A 19570-nucleotide genomic window follows, 5' to 3' on the forward strand; every position below is an offset into this window, starting at 1 on the left:
CCCCTTGCGCTGGTCTGGAGCAATGAAGCGGTGACGCAGGGTACCGTACTAAACCACAAATTACCTCTAAGTGCCGTGGAATAAGCTCGCAACTTTTAAAGGAGGAACCATTGTAGTATGCTTTTTTTATCTCAACAATCCTGTTTGCGTCTAGTATTATCCCAGATCATATCTAGGAGTTAGTTTAGCCAATTTATCTGACTTCGTGTTACATAAATTGGAAAGTTCTAGTAACTTAATATTCCCTATTAATTCCAATATCTGCTTATTCCGTCTTGAACTAGGAATTTATCAACCAGGATTTCTGTAAAACCCGGGGATTTATTTGTTGCAACCCTACAGTACACAGTCACTAGTCTCCCAATCCCTGACAACAGCAGTGATTTGGGTCTGGGATTAATGACGGACTCTCTTGGTAACTTCAAAAATGGAAAATAAATTGTTCCAGGGAGGTTTCTCTCCAGAAAATTCTTCCAACAAATCACAAGGCTGAAAAAACCCCTCTCTATCTCTCTCCTCTATCTCTCACTCCATCCATCATACTCCTGGTAGCAAGTTGTACGTGTGGTCATAATAATACTGACATCACTGTGGAAAAAAATCCCTCCACTCTTTCCTCTCTTCCTCTACTGTATTATATATCCTTTCTCTATCTCTCTCTCTCTCCCCTACCTGTATTATCTCTCTCCCATCTCGTCTATTATCTCTCTTTTTCTCTCTCCTCAATCTCCCCCTTCATTGTCATCCTCCTCTCCCCAGCGTCCACTTCTCCCTCTCCATTATCACACCGTTTTGCTGTGTAAATGTGTCTGTGGCATTAGTCGAAAGGTCATCTGCTGAGTCGTTCCCCGGTGAAGGGCTGGCCTCTCTAAACCGCCTGAGATGTGGGCTGTGTCCCAAATGGCATCCTATTCCCTATAGAGTGTACTACTTTTGACCAGAGCCCCGTGCACTACCAAGAAACTAGGCTGCCATTCAGGATGTAACTTGACCTTCCTGTAGAGAAGGCCTATGGAGGACTCGATGGGTAGCACTTTGCTCTATGGTCCTTGGGGAGTTAGTATTTCTATGAGTAATAGTGTGACAATTGTGCTTAGGGTCCTAGTATCTATGAATGCCATCTGTTAGAGTCAAACGTCGCTTAACCTCGTGACATGGATTGATGTGAGTAGGGGTAAGGTGGATGGATGGAGGCAGCCGCCCCCCTTCACTGCGGCTCCTCGTCCAATCAGAGATCGAGAACCGGGTCACACCACAGCCACGCACTTCACGTTTGGCTGGCTGGGGATGATGTCACATTCCGATTGGATCATGATCCTTCAAAGTCAAGAACATGTACAGGAATTAAAGTTACTCTGAGCCCATAGGCAAAAGCCAAGGGAAGTCTGTCAGAAGTCTTTAAATGCTTTTACCACAGGCCCCAACTGAAATTATGTCTCTACCGATGTAGCAGGAAATGCTAATGTATTTCACTAATGGGCCTCCCCATGTGTAATATGCATGTTTATCGAGTCTCCTTAATAATTTAACTGCAAATTAGTTGATAAGTGGGGCTAGGTTGCGCATGATGTGTCTGGGTGTACTGATTCAGTGTGTGTGCGCACGCACGTACATGGGTGTATTTGTACTGATAAGACACGGCAAATTCAAATGGAACGCCGTGGTTTAATATCGATGAAGATTAGATGAAGCCTGCAGCTCAGCCGAATCCCAAAATATGATTTGATTTTCTGTTTCTATCAGTGGTGCAGCGGGTGTAGTTTAGTGTGTGATAATCCTCATCTGGGGCCTTGGCTAAATGAATTCATTAAGCAGTGTGTGTGTGTGTGTGTGTGTGTAATGGAACACACATGGTGATTTGCACATATGGGTATAATAAACAGGATGATCATGGTGTTCTGTTCTCACATTCCGCCAGAGGAGGTTAATTTAAGTCAGCTTGATAATAAGCGGTTATTAGAATGAAAAAATAAGTCTCTCTTTGATTCTCTCTTCTTCAGCTAATGGTATGGTCTGGTAAGCCTACTCTGAAAAAGCAAGTCATGTACTGTAATGATTTTTCAGTCAATAAATGCGCGAGAAAATAACAGCACTCGCACATCTGAATTGGCTTGTTGCAGGTGCGTGGGAATAACCCAATGAAATCTTTGAGGAATGAAAAACCCACACACTGCTCTTGCCAGTATCACTAAGATTGTCATAATAAAGTAGGCCCTTAACCAGACTTAACTCAATAGGAACAGATGTTATTTCAATGTTCTCTAACACTAGAACCGCTGGGCCTCGAGGGACCCCTCTTCAAGCTAACCAGCAGTCATTCTGACTGCAACATTCTAATAGTGTAATTAATACAGTTCATCAAATCAAATCAACGTTTATTTGTCACGTGCGCCGAATACAACCTTACAGTGAAATGCTTACTAACCAGTAGTGCAAAAAAGGTATTAGGGGAACAATAGGTAAGTAAAGAAATAAAAACAACAGTAAAAAGACCAGTGAAAAATAACAGTAGTGAGGCTATATACAGTAGCGAGGCTACATACAGACACCGGTTAGTCGGGCTGATTGAGGTAGTATGTACATGTAGATATGGTTAAAGTGACTATGCATATATAATGAACAGAGAGTAGCAGTAATGTAAAAGAGTGCTTGGCGGGAGGTGGGTGGTGGGACACAATGCAGTTAGCCCGGTTAGCCAATGTGTGGGAGCACTGGTTGTTCGGGCCAATTGAGGTAGTATGTACATGTAGATATGGTTAAAGTGACTATGCATATATGATAAACAGAGAGTAGCAGCAGCTTAAAAGAGAGGTGGGGGGGGGGGGGGGGGGGGGTACCGCTTGCCATGTGGTAGTAGAGAGAACAGTCTATGACTGGGGTGGATGGGGTCTTTGACAATTTTTAGGGCCTTCCTCTGAAACCCCTTGGTGTAGAGGTCCTGGATGTCAGGCAGCTTAGCCCCAGTGATGTACTGGAACTTATGCACTACCCTCTGTAGTGGCTTGTGGTCAGAGGCCGAGCAGTTGCCATACCAGGTAGTGATGCAACCAGTCAAGATGCTCTCGATGTTGCAGCTGTAGAACCTTTTGAGGATCTCAGGACCCATGCCAAATCTTTTTAGTCTCCTGAGGGGGGATAGGCTTGTCGTGCCCTCTTCACGACTGTCTTGGTGTGTTTGGACCATTCTAGTTTGTTGATGATGTGGACACCAAGGAACTTGAAGCTCTCAACCTGCTCCACTACAGCCCCGTCAGTGAGAATGGGGGGGTGCTCGGTCCTCCTTTTCCTGTGGTCCACAATCATCTCCTTAGTCTTGGTTACGTTGAGGGATAGGTTGTTATTCTGGCACCACCTGGCCAGGTCTCTGACCTCCTCCCTATAGGCTGTCTCGTCGTTGTCAGTGATCAGTCTACCACTGCCTACCACTGTTGTGTCGTCTGCAAACCTCATGTATGCTATTGCTAAAATAATAGTTTGGTTGTGTTCATGAAGCTGTTAGGTAATATTAGAACATAATGATAATTTTTTTCAAATAACAAAATAGCATTTTCATTAGTTTGTTACTGTAGGCTATATGTAAAAACACAACCTAAAAACTGTTCTATACATACAACACGTAAACAGCTTATTTTTTGTAAAAAAAAATTAAAAAAATAAATACCCCAACCACAAAGACGCATGGTCGGCAAAAGGCAAAGTAAAAAGATGAAAACATCAGTAGCCTAAACATCACTATAAGCGCCAAGTGTGCTAGATAAATAGTGAAAATCAGCACAATAGCAATAAGGGCATTATAATGAATATACAGTTGAAGTCAGAAGTTTACATACACATAGGTTGGAGCCATTAAAACTCATTTTTCAACCACTCCACAGATGTCTTGCTAACAAACTTTAGTTTTGGCATGTCGGTTAGGACATCTACTTTGTGCATGACACAAGTCATTTTTCCAACAATTGTTTACAGACAGATTATTTCACTTATAATTCACTGTATCACAATTCCAGTGGGTCAGAAGTTTACATACACTAAGTTGACTGTGCCTTTAAATATCTTGGAAAATTCCAGAAAATGATGTCATGGCTTTAGAAGCTTCTGATAGGCTAATTGACATCATTTGAATCAATTGGAGGTGTACCTGTGGATGTATTTTAAGGCCAAGCTTCAATATCAGTGCATCTTTGCTTGACATCATGGGAAAATCAAAATAAATCAGCGAAGACCTCAGAAAAAACATTGTAGACCTCCACAAGTCTGGTTCATCCTTGGGAACAATTCCCAAATGCCTGAAGGTACCAAGTTCATCTGTACAAACAATAGTACACAAGTATAAACACCATGGGACCACGCAGCCTTCATACCACTCAGGAAGGAGACACGTTTTTATCTCCTAGAGATGAATGTGCTTTGGTGCGAAAAGTGCAAATCAATCCCAGAACAACAGCAAAGGACCTTGTGAAGATGCTGGAGGAAACAGGTACAAAGTATCTATATCCATAGTAAAACGAGTCCTAAATTGACATAACCTGAAAGGCCGCTCAGCAAGGAAGAAGCCACTGCTCCAAAACCACCATAAAAAAGCCAGACTACGGTTTGCAACTGCACATTAGGACAAATATCATACTTTTTGGAGAAATGTCCTCTGGTCTGATGAAACAAAAATAGAACTGTTTGGCCATCATTATGTTTGGAGGAAAAAGGGGATTGCTTGCAAGCCGAAGAACACCACCCCAATCGTGATGCACGGGGGTGGCAGCATCATGTTGTGTGGTTGCTTTGCTGCAGGAGGGACTGGTGCACTTCACAAAATAGATGGCGTCATGAGGATAAAAATGATGTGGATATATTGAAGCAACATCTCAAGACGTCAGTCAGGAAGTTAAAGCTTGGTCGCAAATTGGTCTTCCAAATGGACAATGACCCCAAGCATACTTCCAAAGTTGTGGCAAAATGGCTTAAGGACAACAAAGTCAAGGTATTGGAGTAGCCATAACAAAGCCCTGACCTCAATCCCATAGAAAATGTGTGGGCAGAACTGAAAAAGTGTGTGCGAGCAAGGAGGCCTACAAACCTGACCTAGTTACACCAGTTCTGTCAGGAGGAATGAGCCAAAATTCACCCAACTTATTGTGGGAAGCTTGTGGAAGGCTACCAGAAACATTTGATCCAAGTTAAACAATTTAAAGGCAGTGCTACCAAATACTAGTTGAGTGTATGTACACTTCTGACCCACTTGGAATGTGATGAAAGAAATAATAGCTGAAATAAACCACTGTCTCTACTATTATTCTGACATTTCACATTCTTAAAATAAAGTTGGGATCCTAACTGACCTAAGACAGGGAATTTTTACTCTGATTAAATGTCAGGAATGGTGAAAACTGAGTTTAAATGTATTTGGCTAAGGTGTATGTAAACTTCCAACTTCAACTGTAAGTGTCAATATGACAGCAGTCAAAAATAGTCAATTGTTGTCAGCTCGTGCTTACATGGTCTGCGTATTCACGCAATGGCATCAGTTGCATTTCATTTAGCGGTTATCCCTTGCCCTAACAGCTGACAGAAATCTTTGCCACTCTGACTTGCTTGACACTCTTCCCACAAACATGTCGCTTGCAGGTTACACAGATGTCTTGGGTTCTGTTCTTTGTGCATCTGGCCACCTGGCACTGTCTCCTCCTTGGGAGCTGTGTGCAATTTGGCTCGCGCAAAGGCTTGCGTGGTATCTTTGCTGCTGCCTTGGCCCTCATATGTCCCTTAAATAGCCCATATGCCAGACTGGGCACGGTGTTCTCGATGCACTGCTTGAACAACATGTGTGCATTGATAGCAGCCAAGTACACAGCAACGGGAGCGACGGGAGCCTCCTTTCACAGAGTACAGCCGTGCCATCCAAGTAGGCCAGAGTAGACTACTTGGATTGGTGGACTGATATAGGGTACATACCATTTAGAGATTATGATTAGAGTATACCAATGCAATAGAATGGCCCGCCCTGTTCTTCATTCACAATTGGTGATTACATCATTAGGCATTGTTCGCTTCCCCTCGCTCAACAACTCACCCATTCTCCCTTTCTCCCACATCATACTTTACCTCGTTTATTTCATATTTTGTTGTATGTGTGAAATTAGTTTCGGTATAGTTTAGGTTCAGTTTCGAGGGCAATTATTAGGGGGATTATCAACTGGGCACTTCCAATGTCGGGAGGAGGAGCAGAGCAGGCCCTACTGTCGGGAGGAGGAGCAGAGCAGGCCCTACTGTCGGGAGGAGGAGCAGAGCAGGCCCTACTGTCGGGAGGAGGAGCAGAGCAGGCCCTACTGTCGGGAGGAGGAGCAGAGCAGGCCCTACTGTCGGTAGGAGGAGCAGAGCAGGCTCTACTGTCGGGAGGAGGAGCAGAGCAGGCTCTACTGTCGGTAGGAGGAGCAGAGCAGGCCCTACTGTCGGGAGGAGGAGCAGAGCAGGCTCTACTGTCGAGAGGAGGAGCAGAGCAGGCCCTACTGTCGGTAGGAGGAGCAGAGCAGGCTCTACTGTCGGGAGGAGGAGCAGAGCAGGCCCTACTGTCGGTAGGAGGAGCAGAGCAGGCTCTACTGTCGGGAGGAGGAGCAGAGCAGGCCCTACTGTCGGGAGGAGGAGTGGCCAACAATGGAAAACCATTTAAATAATGACATGCCCTTCTAAAACTGGTTATAACTCCAGTTCTGTTTGTGATATTACGATTCTAACAACGGCATTGTGTTATATAGACTTATTTAGGAAAAGCCAAGGACGGAAGGGGGCATATCTTTAAAATGGCAGAGTAATAAAAAAATGACGTTGATGAGCAGTGAAACTGACTGCTTTTAGCAGTTCTAGTGTTAATGGTTGAGATACAGTTGTGAATGAACATTAATTCGATGTGGGATTAACTCAACGTTGAAGCCATGCCTTTAAATGCTTGGTTAAAGGCAAGATTAAAAAAATGCTCAATGTTATCAATGTTATCGACATTGATACAGTGCACCATTGAAATAATGTGGAAACAACGTCGAGTCAACATACGTACGGATGTACCAGTGGGCGGGCACGCGCACATACACTCAAACACACTCACACCCTGTTTAAACTCTGCGGGTGGAAATGAGTCACTAAAATCCTAAATGAAATGTCTCCATTTGACGAATGACATTTTATTTGCATGCTGTATTTCCCCCCCCCCCCCCTCCTGTCATTTGTCACACAGAACAGAATGCTTAAGACAGCAACCCAGAGTCGTGTTCATTAGGGATGAAACGGGAAACAATTATCCAAACCGAAGTGAAACAGGGAGGTAATAAAAAAGGCTAATTTTCAAATCAAATATTGGGCCCTAAGATGGGCCCTAATGAACATATCCCAGACCTAAACCCCCTTTAAGAATAAACCCAGGGCGAGAGCAGCAGCAGGGAGAAACTCCCTGTAGCCTATATGAATATCAAAGCTCCGCTCTCAGTGAGTTTTCTGAGATAAAGAAGTGTGTCCCAAGTGACACCCTATTATGTACTGCACTACTTTTGACAACGGCCCCTAGGGCTCTGGTTAAAAGCAGTGCACTACATAGGGAATAGGGTGTCATTTGGGACACAACCAGAGACTGTAGGAGTGATGGGATGTCTGTAATTCTCTGACTCTTGACTGTGAGAGAGCGAGAGAATAGAGAGATAGTCGTCTACCATGGAGTGGAGGTGTGTGCGCTAGGTATTTCTGTCTTGTTGTGTGCCTTATATCACGATCAGCAGTTGACTTTCTCACTCTAGCTGACCTCTAGCTGACCTCTCTCTCCCTCTCTCCCTCCCCTCTTCTCATCTAGACGCCAAGTCCTGCCCGAAAAGCGAATTCCAGTGTGCCAACCGCAAGTGCCTGGCACCTGTCTACGTGTGCGACGGCGATGACGACTGCGACGACGGCTCCGACGAACTAAAATGCTCCTCCCGCCACTCGCCAACGACCACCTGCGGTCCGCACGAGTTCCGCTGCAACACCTCAGAGTGCGTGCCTGTCATGTGGAGCTGTGACGGCGACCCAGACTGCCCAGATGGCTCTGACGAGTGGCCGGAGCGTTGTGGGAGTGAAGGGTCGCAATCGCGACGCAGGATGAACTGTACGGTGGAGGAGTTTCGGTGCGCCAACGGGGAGTGTGTGAGGCTGGCGTGGAAATGTGACGGGGATCCGGACTGCAAGGATAAATCGGACGAGGCGGATTGTCGTAAGTCAATGGAAATGGGTTTCTTTCTCTCTTAGATACATATTAAGCCTTATTGCACTGCATTATTCTTAGCCTCAGGCTCTCCTAAGCTCCAGCCTCAGACTTATCCCGTATTCACGCCAGCATTTCTAAACCATGGGCTAACAGACAAACACAACACGCAACCAATGTGACATTCTATCTATGTAGAGTCCTGCATGGGCATTACATTTAAGCCCAAGTCCTACACACACCCACGACCGACGTTCAAGTCCTGTCCTCACTGCAGTAACTTCCCCCATTAGTTAGCTGCTTGTCTCTGTCTGTCTCCCGCTCCTCGCTGCAGTAACTTCCTCCATTAGTTAGCTGCTTGTCTCTGTCTGTCTCCCGCTCCTCGCTGCAGTAACTTCCCCCATTAGTTAGCTGCTTGTCTCTGTCTGTCTCCCGCTCCTCGCTGCAGTAACTTCCTCCATTACTTAGCTGCTTGTCTCTGTCTGTCTCCCGCTCCTCGCTGCAGTAACTTCCCCCATTAGTTAGCTGCTTGTCTCTGTCTGTCTTCCGCTCCTCGCTGCAGTAATTTCCTCCATTAGTTAGCTGCTTGTCTCTGTCTGTCTACCGCTCCTCGCTGCCCCTGCTCTGCCTGTTTGGGTAACCATAGCAACGGCTCAGTTTTGTGCTGCTCCTCAAGCTACGTACAGTGTGAACACACCTGTACATACACATACATGCATGCAAAAACACTCAAATTCAGAGCAAAACTCATATACAGACATGTGTAACAGAACAAAATGGTACCGTAACCTCACTCCCCAGTTTAAACTGTTTCCTCTTCGCTATCGAATTGGTACCTTTTCGGTGGCGCAACTGGCTAAGACATTGTCAAGCAGGCAGTCACGTGTTTACATTTTTATTTAATTATTTAATATTATTATTATTGGCCCATCCACACTTTTCAGAGGACAAAAGTAACATTATTTTATTTATTTGTGTTTTTTATACATTATTCATATATTTTACATACATTATACTTTTATACACAGTATTAAATTACATAAATATAGTTTGATATATACATGAAAAGGTATTGGAAAGTATTCAGACCCCTTGACTTTTTCCACATTTTGTTACATTACAGCCTTGTTCTAAAATGGATTAAATACAAAAAAAAATATCAGAGATCTACACACAATACCTCATAATGACAAAGCGAAAACAGGTTTTTATTTTTGCAAAATAATAAAAAATAAAAAACAAATACCTTATTTAAGTAAGTGTTCAGACCCTTTGCTATGTGACTCGAAATTGAGCTCAGGTGCATCCTGTTTCCATTGATCATCCTTGAGATGTTTCTACAACTTGATTGGAGTCCACCTGTGGTAAATTCAATTAATTGGACATGATTTGGAAAGGCACACATCTGTCTATATAAGGTCCCACAGTTGACAGTGCATGTCAGAGCAAAAACCAAGCCATGAGGTTGAAGGAATTGTCAGTAGAGCTCCGAGACAGGATTGTGTCGCGGCACAGATCTGGGGAAGGGTACAAAACAATTCTGCAGAATTGAAGGTCTCCAAGAACACAGTGGCCTCCATCATTCTTAAATGGAAGAATTTTGGAACCACCAAGACTCTTCCTGGAGCTGGCCGCTAGGCCAAACTGAGCAATCAGGGGAGAAGTGCCTTGGTCAGTGAGGTGACCCAAGAAACAAATGCTCACTCTGACAGAGCTCTAGAGTTCCTCTGTGGAGATGGGAGAACCTTCCAGAAGGACAACCATCTCTACAGCACTCCACCAATCAGGCCTTTATGGTAGAGTGGCCAGACGGTAGCCCCTCCTCAGTAAAAGGCACATAACAGCCTGCTTTGAGTTTGCCAAAATGTACCTAAAGACTCTCAGACCATGAGAAACCAGATTATCTGGTCTGATGAAACCAAGATTGAACTCTTTGGCCTGAATTCCAAGCTTCACTTCTAGAGGAAACTTGGCACCATCCTAGCGGTGAAGCATGGTGGTGGCAACATCATGCTGTGGGGATGTTTTTCAGCGGCAAGGACTGGGAGACTAGTCAGGATCGAGGCAAAGATGAACGGAGCAAAGTACAGAGAGATCCTTGATGAAAACCTGCTCCAGAGTGCTCAGGACCTCAGACTGGGGCGAAGGTTTACCTTCCAACAGGACAACGGCCCTAAGCACACAGCCAAGACAACGCAGGACTGGCTTTGGGACAAGTCTCTGAATGTCATTGAGTGACCCTGCCAGAGCCAGACTTGAACCCGATCGAACGTCTCTAGAGAGACCTGAAAATGGCAGTGTAGCAACACTCGCCATCCAAAGCTGGAGAGGATCTGCAGAGAAGAATGGGAAAAACTCCCCAAACAGAGACAAGCTTGTAGCGTCATACCCAAGAAGACTCAAGCCTGTAATCGCTGCCAAAGGTGCTTCAAAAAAGCACTGAGTAAACGGTCTGAATACTTACGTAAATGTGATATTATAATTATTTTTTTGTTTTTCATAAATTAGCAAAAATGTCTAAAAATCAGTTTCTGCTTTGTCATTATGTCATTGGATGAGGGGGAAAAACTATGTACATACATTTTAGAATAAGGCAGTAACCTAACAATATGTGGAAAAAGTCAAGGGGTCTGAATACTTTACGAAGGCACTTTACATGGTATACATGGTGTTTTCGGTCTTAACTATAACAGATCATGACTTTTTAATCCCAGCCCTCAGCTAATCTCAGCCAATCCCACCTATGTCCGCAGACACCCCCCCCCCCCTCTTTATTACCATTTGCGTTCGATTTTTCAACTGTGCTGGGATGTCTTGCATCAATTCTGATTTCTAATGGTATTCACAGATTGTAAATGAAGACAAATATTTTTGCTAAGATTATTATTACATTCATTTATTGACTATGGCTTTGCAACTCGTCCAGCGGTGCTCTTTGTAGGGTTTGTTTTAAGTGACTATTGTGATTTTTAAGCCACTGTGACCAGAAACAAGCTAGAAGGGGGCAATACCAGATGACTAAATTCTCACAATTACAATAACAGGGGCGGTTCGCAATTTTAAGGGGGCATGATTTTTGTGCACCTGTAACTTTCTCCCTCATCGTTATTAACAATTCATTCAGGATGATCCGTAATCCTGGTAGCATCCAAATGAACGTAGAAGTGTTTAGAAACATATTCTATTCTTATTTACAATAAAAGTGACTCTAAAATGACACAATACATTATTTACCATTCATTTCTAATGGGAACAAAATAATATGAAAATACAACCAAACCAAACAGCAAATGCATCCAAAAAGTTTGTAGAGTCACAATCTTGATGTAATACTTGTGTGCGCGGAATACATTTTTGACTACTTTAATACACACATAAGTGAATTTGTCCCAATACTTTTGGTCCCATAAAATGAGGAGGACTATGCAGAAAAAGTGCTGTAATTTCTAAACGGTTCACCCGATATGAATGAAAATATACCTCAAAAATACCCTCAAATTAAAGCTGATAGTCTGCACTTTAACCTCAAAGTCATCGTATCATTTCACATCTAGTGGCAGAAAGTGTATTTTGCCTGCGCTACAGACAACTACTGTATATCGTTCCGCTAATTCAGGACTTACATTTTTTTAATCATATTTATATTTAACCCAGCTTTTTCATGGGGTGCTACAGTACCCTCAGGACCCTTACTTCACGCAGCTATGACCAGCCCTAGTTGCTAGGCAACCCATTAATGTCCTTGAGCGTTTAAAAGCCCTTGAATAATATCGAGGTCTCGGGTTTGACGAGAATGCCAGGGCTGGGGGAGAACGATCATATCGCTCGCTGTGTCTCTGTGGCGCTTTTGGCCCACCACACAATCACTGGCTTGTAGCATTATTCAAAGTGACTGGTAACTCACACATGTATATATATTATTCACTGTTATGTGGCCCAGGCTTTTGAATAATAATGAGATCTTCAGTTTTGACAAGAAAGCCAGAGCTAGAGCGAATGACATCGCTTTGTCTCTGTGTGTCCCTTTTGGCCCCAGCAAGTTTAGTGGTGGCGTACACCGTTTTGCGGATGTTGTCGCAGGTGCAGCGAAATAGTTATGTTTCACGCTACAACTGTGCAGCAATATCTAGCTATTCAATACCAATACACACATATTCCAAAAGTAAGTCATGTCAGAACGAGTTCAAGCTACACTGTTGTTATATTACGATGTAGCACACATATCCATTGAGTTACTTGTAATACATTCAGTAGTAGGACAGTGTACTGTATGTGTAAACTGTATTCTCTGTGTGTTGCCCATATACAGGAATCCAACCCACAATGCAGTGTTTCCCCTAGCTCGATTCCTTTCCATGCAGGGTGTTACATCGAGATCCTGTTCAACCAACCTTTTTTAAGGAAAGACAAATGAAGATTAAACAATGATAGGAGAAAAACAGCCACCCACAACTCTGTTGTTGTGTTGTAAAGCCACTCTGAGCTATCGGATTCTACTATTGGTACAGAATCTACAGTATGATTAAATAATGTGGAGAGGCATTCCCCAGCCGCAGTCTGGCCTGTGTATGAGAGTGTGTTTTCGTGGTGGCGCAGCACTAGATTAGTGGGCCTTAATCAGATCCCACCGCTGCTAAATGTACATTTACGTCATTTAGCAGACGCTCTTATCCAGGGCGACTTACAGTAGTAGTGAGTGCATACATTTTCATAATGAATAGAAATGAATATAGGAGAAACTGTATGTTGTTTTATAGATCTCCTTCTCTTTACCTGTAGCCTAGTTTCATCCAACTCCTCTCTCCATCCTGTGTGTGTGGGTCCGTGTGTGTATCTGTGCGCATGAATGCATGTGGGTATGTCCGTGTGTGTGTGTGTGTGTGTGTGTGTGTGTGTGTGTGTGTGTGTGTGTGTGTGTGTGTGTGTGTGTGTGTGTGTGTGTGTGTGTGTGTGTGTGTGTGTGTGTGTGTGTGTGTCCGTCTGTGTGTGTGTGTGTGTCCGTCTGTGTGTGTGTGTGTGTCCGTCTGTGTGTGTATGGGTATGTCCGTCTGTGTGTGTGTGGGTATGTCCGTGTGTGGGTATGTCCGTTTGTGTGTGGGTTTGTCCATGTGTGTGGATGTGTGTGTGCTATAGCTCTGCTGACGTGCCGCCCAGATGAATTCCAGTGTGGGGATGGCTCCTGTATCCACGGCACCAAGCAGTGTAACAAGGTCCACGACTGTCCTGACCAGAGTGACGAGTCAGGCTGTGTCAACGGTAGGAAGGCAGTTTCATGTCTGGGCTAGGGAATTAATGGCGACTGGGGGGGTGGACTCGGCTCCACTCTGGCCGTTCTACTCTGGCCTCCATCTCGGGGCAGGATATCGGTCACATGTCTGTCTGTGGCTGGCTGGATGGATGACTGAATGTCTCGCTGGCTGGGTGGATGACTGGATAGCTGGCTGGCTGTGTGTGTGTGGCTGGTTGGCTGGCTGGATTTCGGGCTGGATGTCTGGATGGCCGTCTGTTTGGCTGGTTATCTGTCTGGTTGTTTGACTGGCTGGCTGGCTGCCTCTGTCTGTCTATTTATGTATCTGGCTGGCTGGCTGCTTGGCCAACTTCCTGACTGGCTGGATTTATGTCTGGCTGACCTTTTGTCTGTCTGTCTGTGCCTGTCTGACTGCTTCTCTGTGTATGTCTTCCTGGCTACCTGTCTGTAGTAAAACTATTTCCCCGTCTCTCTTCCTGCAACAGCCACTAAGTGTGAGGGGCCCCTGAAGTTCCTGTGTAAGAACGGAGAGTGTATCGACAGCGCTAAGGTGTGTGACAACGTCAAGGACTGCAAGGACCGCTCCGATGAGCCCAAGAAGGAGTGTGGTAAGGACACATGCACACACACGGACACACACACACACACACAATGTAAATACGTTGTTTGAATCCACAAATCACATTACAGTCAAAGGATTCAAACACCTCAGAGGTTTATTTTGTCTTATTATGCCTCTAATTCTTTCAACAACAAAAAAGAAGTTTCCTTGACAGTACATGGCCTTCAGATTACAGGCCTGCATAAGACAAAGGCAAAGCAGCTAGCAAGGTATTGACTGTTCTGTGTCAGCCTTGCTGTAGGGAGAGAGAGGTACATGTGAGAGAGGTAAAGAAACTGTCTTCTGTCTCTTCCTTTTGTAACGCTCCCTGTATCTCACCTCTCTCTGGGTAAGGACAAAATGTAGGCGCCTCGTGGTGTAGCGCCTGGCCTAATTGTGGCTCGTGGTGTAGCGCCTGGCCTAATTGTGCCTCGTGGTGTAGCGCCTGGCCTAATTGTGCCTCGTGGTGTAGCGCCTGGCCTAATTGTGGCTCGTGGTGTAGCGCCTGGCCTAATTGTTAATTTCCCTGGTTGTTGTAGAGCTTACAGGCAGTCTGTCCCAAATGGCACCCTATTCTCTACTGTATATAGTGCACTGCTTTTGACAAAGGTTTATTTTGTCTTGTTATGCCTCTAATTCTTAAGAACAAAAAAAAAAAAAGTTTCCTTGACAGAGTAATTATTCTCCTCTTTGACAGTGCTTTTTTGGCTTCAATTGCATTTCTTTAACTTAACTTTAACATGCTTGCCCTCCCAAAGTTGTTGAATTGTTGTGCTTGGTAATTGTGCTTAGGGTTTGGGCAGTATCTAGATTTTCATACCGTCATACCGTTTCAGTATTATACCAGAGTATACGGTATTACCTGGAAGTACACACTAGGGCCACTATTTATTTTGAAAATAATGAAGTATTATAATTGTTATTTTGTATTTCTTGGGGGGTGGGGGGAACAAAACAATTTAGGCAACAGGAACCTTGATACATGATGGGATTGAATGTTTCTGCTGTAGTCAAGAAGCTTGATCTTGACATCTAGCCAATTAGCTAGCAAGTTAGCAAATCAAATGCATAGCTGGAGCCCTGAGGTGGACACAATTCATTTGCTATAGTTACTATAGTTACACTTAACTTATCGTTAGTCATAAGCAGTGGCGTAGCACGCACCCCTGTTTTGAAAATCATACTGTCTGTATTCCGATATACCCCGGCATACGGTATAAACGGTATAGCGACCCAAGCCTAGTTGTGCTAGCAAGGTTCATCCTCCTAGCAGAGGAAACCAGGTTTTTGGCTAAAATGTCCTTGTACTGGGTAAAAAAAAAAGGGCCCCGGGACCAGTGGAAACAAAACAGCTCCATAACATCATAGATCCGCCACCCTATTTTACAGTACGTATGGGGTTCTTTTCAGCTTATGCGTTCTCGTTTCGGTGCCAAACCCACCGCTGGTGTGGGTGGCCAGTACGGCATCGGTAAATTAAAGTAGGTTCCTCTGGAAATGTTTTTCATGTGGGTGTTGAAGGAGTTGAAGGAGAGAGCGGTCAGAGTCAAGTGTAAGAGCGCGCCGACTATTTGAACAATGGGGTTGTTAAATAATAATATTGTATGTTTTGTATGAAATGTAGGTTCTGCAAGTTTAATATTTAATAGTTGAGTATCATCAGCATAACAACGCGGACTACACACCTCCAAATCCCTGGAGACAGGGGAGAGGGGAAGGGGAGGTGAAGGGGGAAGGGGAGGTGAAGGGGGAAGGGGAGGTGAAGAGGGAAGGGGAGGTGAAGGGGGAAGGGGAGGTGAAGGGGGAAGGAGAGGTGAAGGGGGAAGGAGAGGTGGGGGAGGAAAGAGAGGGAGGTAGAGGGGGAAGGGGAAGGGGAGGTGAAGGGGAGGTGAAGGGGAAGGGGAGGTGAAGGGGGAAGGAGAGGTAGAGGGGAGAGGTGAAGGGGGAAGGAGAGGTAGGGGAGGAAGAGAGGGAGGTAAAGGGGGAAGGGGAGGTAGAAGGGGAAGGAGAGGTGAAGGGGGAAGGGGAGGTGAAGGGGGAGGGGAGGTGAAGGGGGGAGGGGAGGTGAAGGGGGAAGGAGAGGTAGAGGGGGAAGGAGAGGTAGGGGAGGAAGAGAGGGAGGTAGAGGGGGAAGGGGAGGAAGAGAGGGAGGTAGCGGCGGAAGGGGAGGTAGTGGGGGAAGGGGGGGTAGAGGGGAAGGAGAGGTGTAGGGGGGAGGTGAAGGGGGAAGGGGAGGTAGAGGGGGAAGGGGAGGTAGAGGGGGAAGGGGAGGTAGAGGGGGAAGGAGAGGTAGGGGAGGAAGAGAGGGAGGTAGAGGGGGAAGGAGAGGTAGAGAGGGAGGTAGAGGGTAAGGGGAGGTAGAGAGGGTAAGGGGAGGTAGAGGGGTAAGGGGAGGTAGAGGGGTAAGGGGAGGTAGAGGGGTAAGGGGAGGGGGAGGTAGAGGGGGAAGGGGAGGTAGAGGGTAAGGGGAGGGGGAAGGGGAAGAGGAGGTAGAGGGGGAAGGGGAGGGGGAGGTAGAGGGGGAAGGGGAGGTAGAGGGGAAGGGGAGGGGGAAGGGGAGGTAGAGGGGGAAGGGGAGGTGTAAGGGTGAGATTAAAGGAGTGAGAAGAGGGTGGAGAGAACATAAGAGAGGGAAGGGCAATGGAAGGGCAAGGAAGGAGAAAGTATGAAACCGAAACAGAAATCCCAAAGGGAGCTCCTCTCCCTTCTCTCGTTCTCTCTTTCTTTTTTCTGTCTCTCCGTCTGTCTCGTCTCTTTTTAACTCCTTTTCTCTCTTCTTTTTTTTCCTCTTCCCTTCCTCCCCCTCTCCCTTTCTCCCCCTCTCCCCCTCTCCTTGCCCCATCTCTCTCTTTCTCTGCCCCTCCCCCTCTCTCTTCTCCTTTTCCTCTGTCTCCTTCCCTCCCTCTCTGTCTCTCCGACTCAGGGTCTCATCAGCCTTTATTGCAGCTCATTAAAAGCGTGTCCACAGACACCTAGCTCATCCCTCTGCTCGCTCAACCCTTCACTGGCAAGATGTTCCCCTTAAAGCGGAGCAGCCCAGCAAACACACTCATGTTTATACAGCATACGGTAGACACACCAAGACACAGATGCCGTAAACCACACACACGCACAGCACGCACACACCTATATACTCACACAACATGTATACACAGACACGAAACACATACGCACACACTGGCACTGGCTTCCAAGCAGGTGTGATTCTCAAGTTAATTAACGTCCCATCATGCTTAGGGTCATGTATAAAAATGTTGGGCTGGCCATTATTTTGGCTACCATGGCTAGGATGACAATTCCCCCATCCACAGGGCACGTGTGGTCACTGAATGGTTTGATGAGAATGAAAATGATGTAAACCATATGCTCAGTCGATCTAAACCCAGCTGAACACTTATGGGAGATTCTGGAGTGGTGCTTGAGACAGCGTTTTCCACCACCATCAAACAAATCAACAAATTAGGGTATTTCTCGTTGAAGAATGGTGTCACATCTGTCCCATAGAGTTCCAGACACTTGTAGAATTTATGCCAAGGTACATTGGAGCAGTTCTGGATCGTGGTGTCCCAACACCTTATTAAGACACTTTGTATGGGTGTTTCTGTTATTTGGGCAGTTACGTGTGTGTGTGTGTGTGTGTGTGTGTGTGTGTGTGTGTGTGTGTGTGTGTGTGTGTGTGTGCGTGTGTGTGTGTGTGACAGGATGGTCCTTTTGAGGCTACTTGAGTGTGAAAACTGTGACAGCTTTCCAAACCAGCTCTCATGAATAGAGAGGAATGATTTAGAGGTCACCTCCCAAATTGAACACCTTTCACACACACTAGGTGGAGACTGGCTTCTCACAAATTGATTGTGATGTGTCTTTCTTCTTTTCCTTGGGCTAGCCCAGGGCCTCCCAAACCTTTTTGGCCCACGACCCCATTTTGATATATGAAAATTCTCGCGACCTCAACCATATGAAAAAAAAAGAATGTAATTAATGTCGTGGAGGATCGTTACAAAATATAACACTTACAAGAACTTGTGAATTCAATATAGGCCTTTAATACAAACATATCAGAAGCCTAGATGGTCTGCGGAACACACACTTTTCCAGAGCACTGGCTCTGATTTATACACATACAACATATGAGTCCATCCCACATGCAAATGAAGTTACTTCCCTCAGTCCATCTGCCACCATTATCTTTCAATCTGTGCATCCTGCTTGTTCACGCCCAATAACGCCCATATCTGCTTTCAGTCAAGTTATAATGGTGACAGGACCTCTTCATGTCCCAAAAATAATACATGCCCATCTTATCCTATGGGCCCCTTAAGTTCAGCTTGGTGTGTTCTTTTGGTATGTCTGTCCTTATTAGGACTAGTAGACTATGTGTCTCTTCTCTTCATGTCCTAAAAATATATGCCCTATGTCTATAGTCCATCCGTTGGTAATTTGGCTGACCCCCTCCTTTGTGTGTCCCTCTGACCTCGGTATGTCCAGCTGTCCTATGCTCTCACGGCCTTACTTTGGTTTCCTGTCCTATACAATAGACAAGGCATTTTACCAGAATGGCAAATGCACTCTAAGTGTATCTTTCTCTTGTGGTACAGTATTATGTTTCTCCCTATATGTACATCTTGCTCCCACGTTAACAGCCAATTTGTACTTTTTATTTTATTTGGGGCTATGGCAGTCAATTGCAAAACATAGCATCTAATAGCATTTCTGATTGTATTCCCAACTCACCATCACATGCTTTTGTGGGGCAGTCAATTGCAAATTCGTCTGGCATAATGTCTTTTGTCTCACCACCACTAATGAGATAGTCGACAGTGTGCACCTCATCTCCGCTGTCACATCCAACCTGGATCGTTTTTTTTTTTGATCATTTTTTGGTTTTAATGCAGACGAGACTACTGAATCCAGTTTCACACAGATAAGAGCCGGCAAAAGGGTAGCCTACCATGAGTTTTATGGTGCTTTCAAAACAACCGGGAACGAGGTCAACTCATGACGTCAAGTGTTCTTTAGGTCGGAAAGTCAGAGCTCTAGAAAGAGGCCTGAGTTCCCGAGTTGGATTGCCGTTCAAAGTGATCAGTTCAGTGAACACACTGAAGTCTGAGATTTCCGATTTCCCAGTTCTGAGTTCCCAGTTCCTTTGAGTCAGGAACCAAAACTCCACTGTAGTGACCCATGAATGCGTTGTCTGTAGCATTCCGTCACGACAGCCCGATCAGCTGTTTGACTCCACTTACTGGCATGTCAACTGATCCAGAATCACAGTCAAACGGATTGGGAAGTAGGTCCGCCCCAAAGTGCTTTCCCAAGCGTTGGAGGTGAGCAGTCATCACTCGTGTGGGACACTTACTGATGCTGTTTTCTGTTATTTTCTTTACACAGAAAGTCAACCAGATATTTTATTCCCCCCCCCCCCCCCTCGATAACCACCAAGCCTGTGTGAAATAGAACATCATCATGCTCTGGTGTCATATCTCCACATAGTATTGCAAACAAACACATC

The 19570-nt window shown here is 45.3% G+C and overlaps 1 protein-coding gene across 1 annotated transcript in view; it reads left to right on the plus strand.

The window, feature by feature from the left end:
- Positions 1–19570, plus strand: part of LOC139387133 (low-density lipoprotein receptor-related protein 8-like) — a 185363-nt gene that overhangs the window by 123685 nt on the left and 42108 nt on the right. The window contains exons 5-7 of the mRNA XM_071133157.1: positions 7829–8224; positions 13349–13471; positions 13949–14071. Of these exons, the coding sequence (XP_070989258.1) occupies positions 7829–8224; positions 13349–13471; positions 13949–14071 (642 nt within the window). The remainder of the gene's footprint in view (positions 1–7828; positions 8225–13348; positions 13472–13948; positions 14072–19570) is intronic.

This window comes from Oncorhynchus clarkii, chromosome 28 (genome assembly GCF_045791955.1).
Source record: "Oncorhynchus clarkii lewisi isolate Uvic-CL-2024 chromosome 28, UVic_Ocla_1.0, whole genome shotgun sequence".
NCBI classification, from domain to species: Eukaryota; Metazoa; Chordata; class Actinopteri; order Salmoniformes; family Salmonidae; genus Oncorhynchus; species Oncorhynchus clarkii.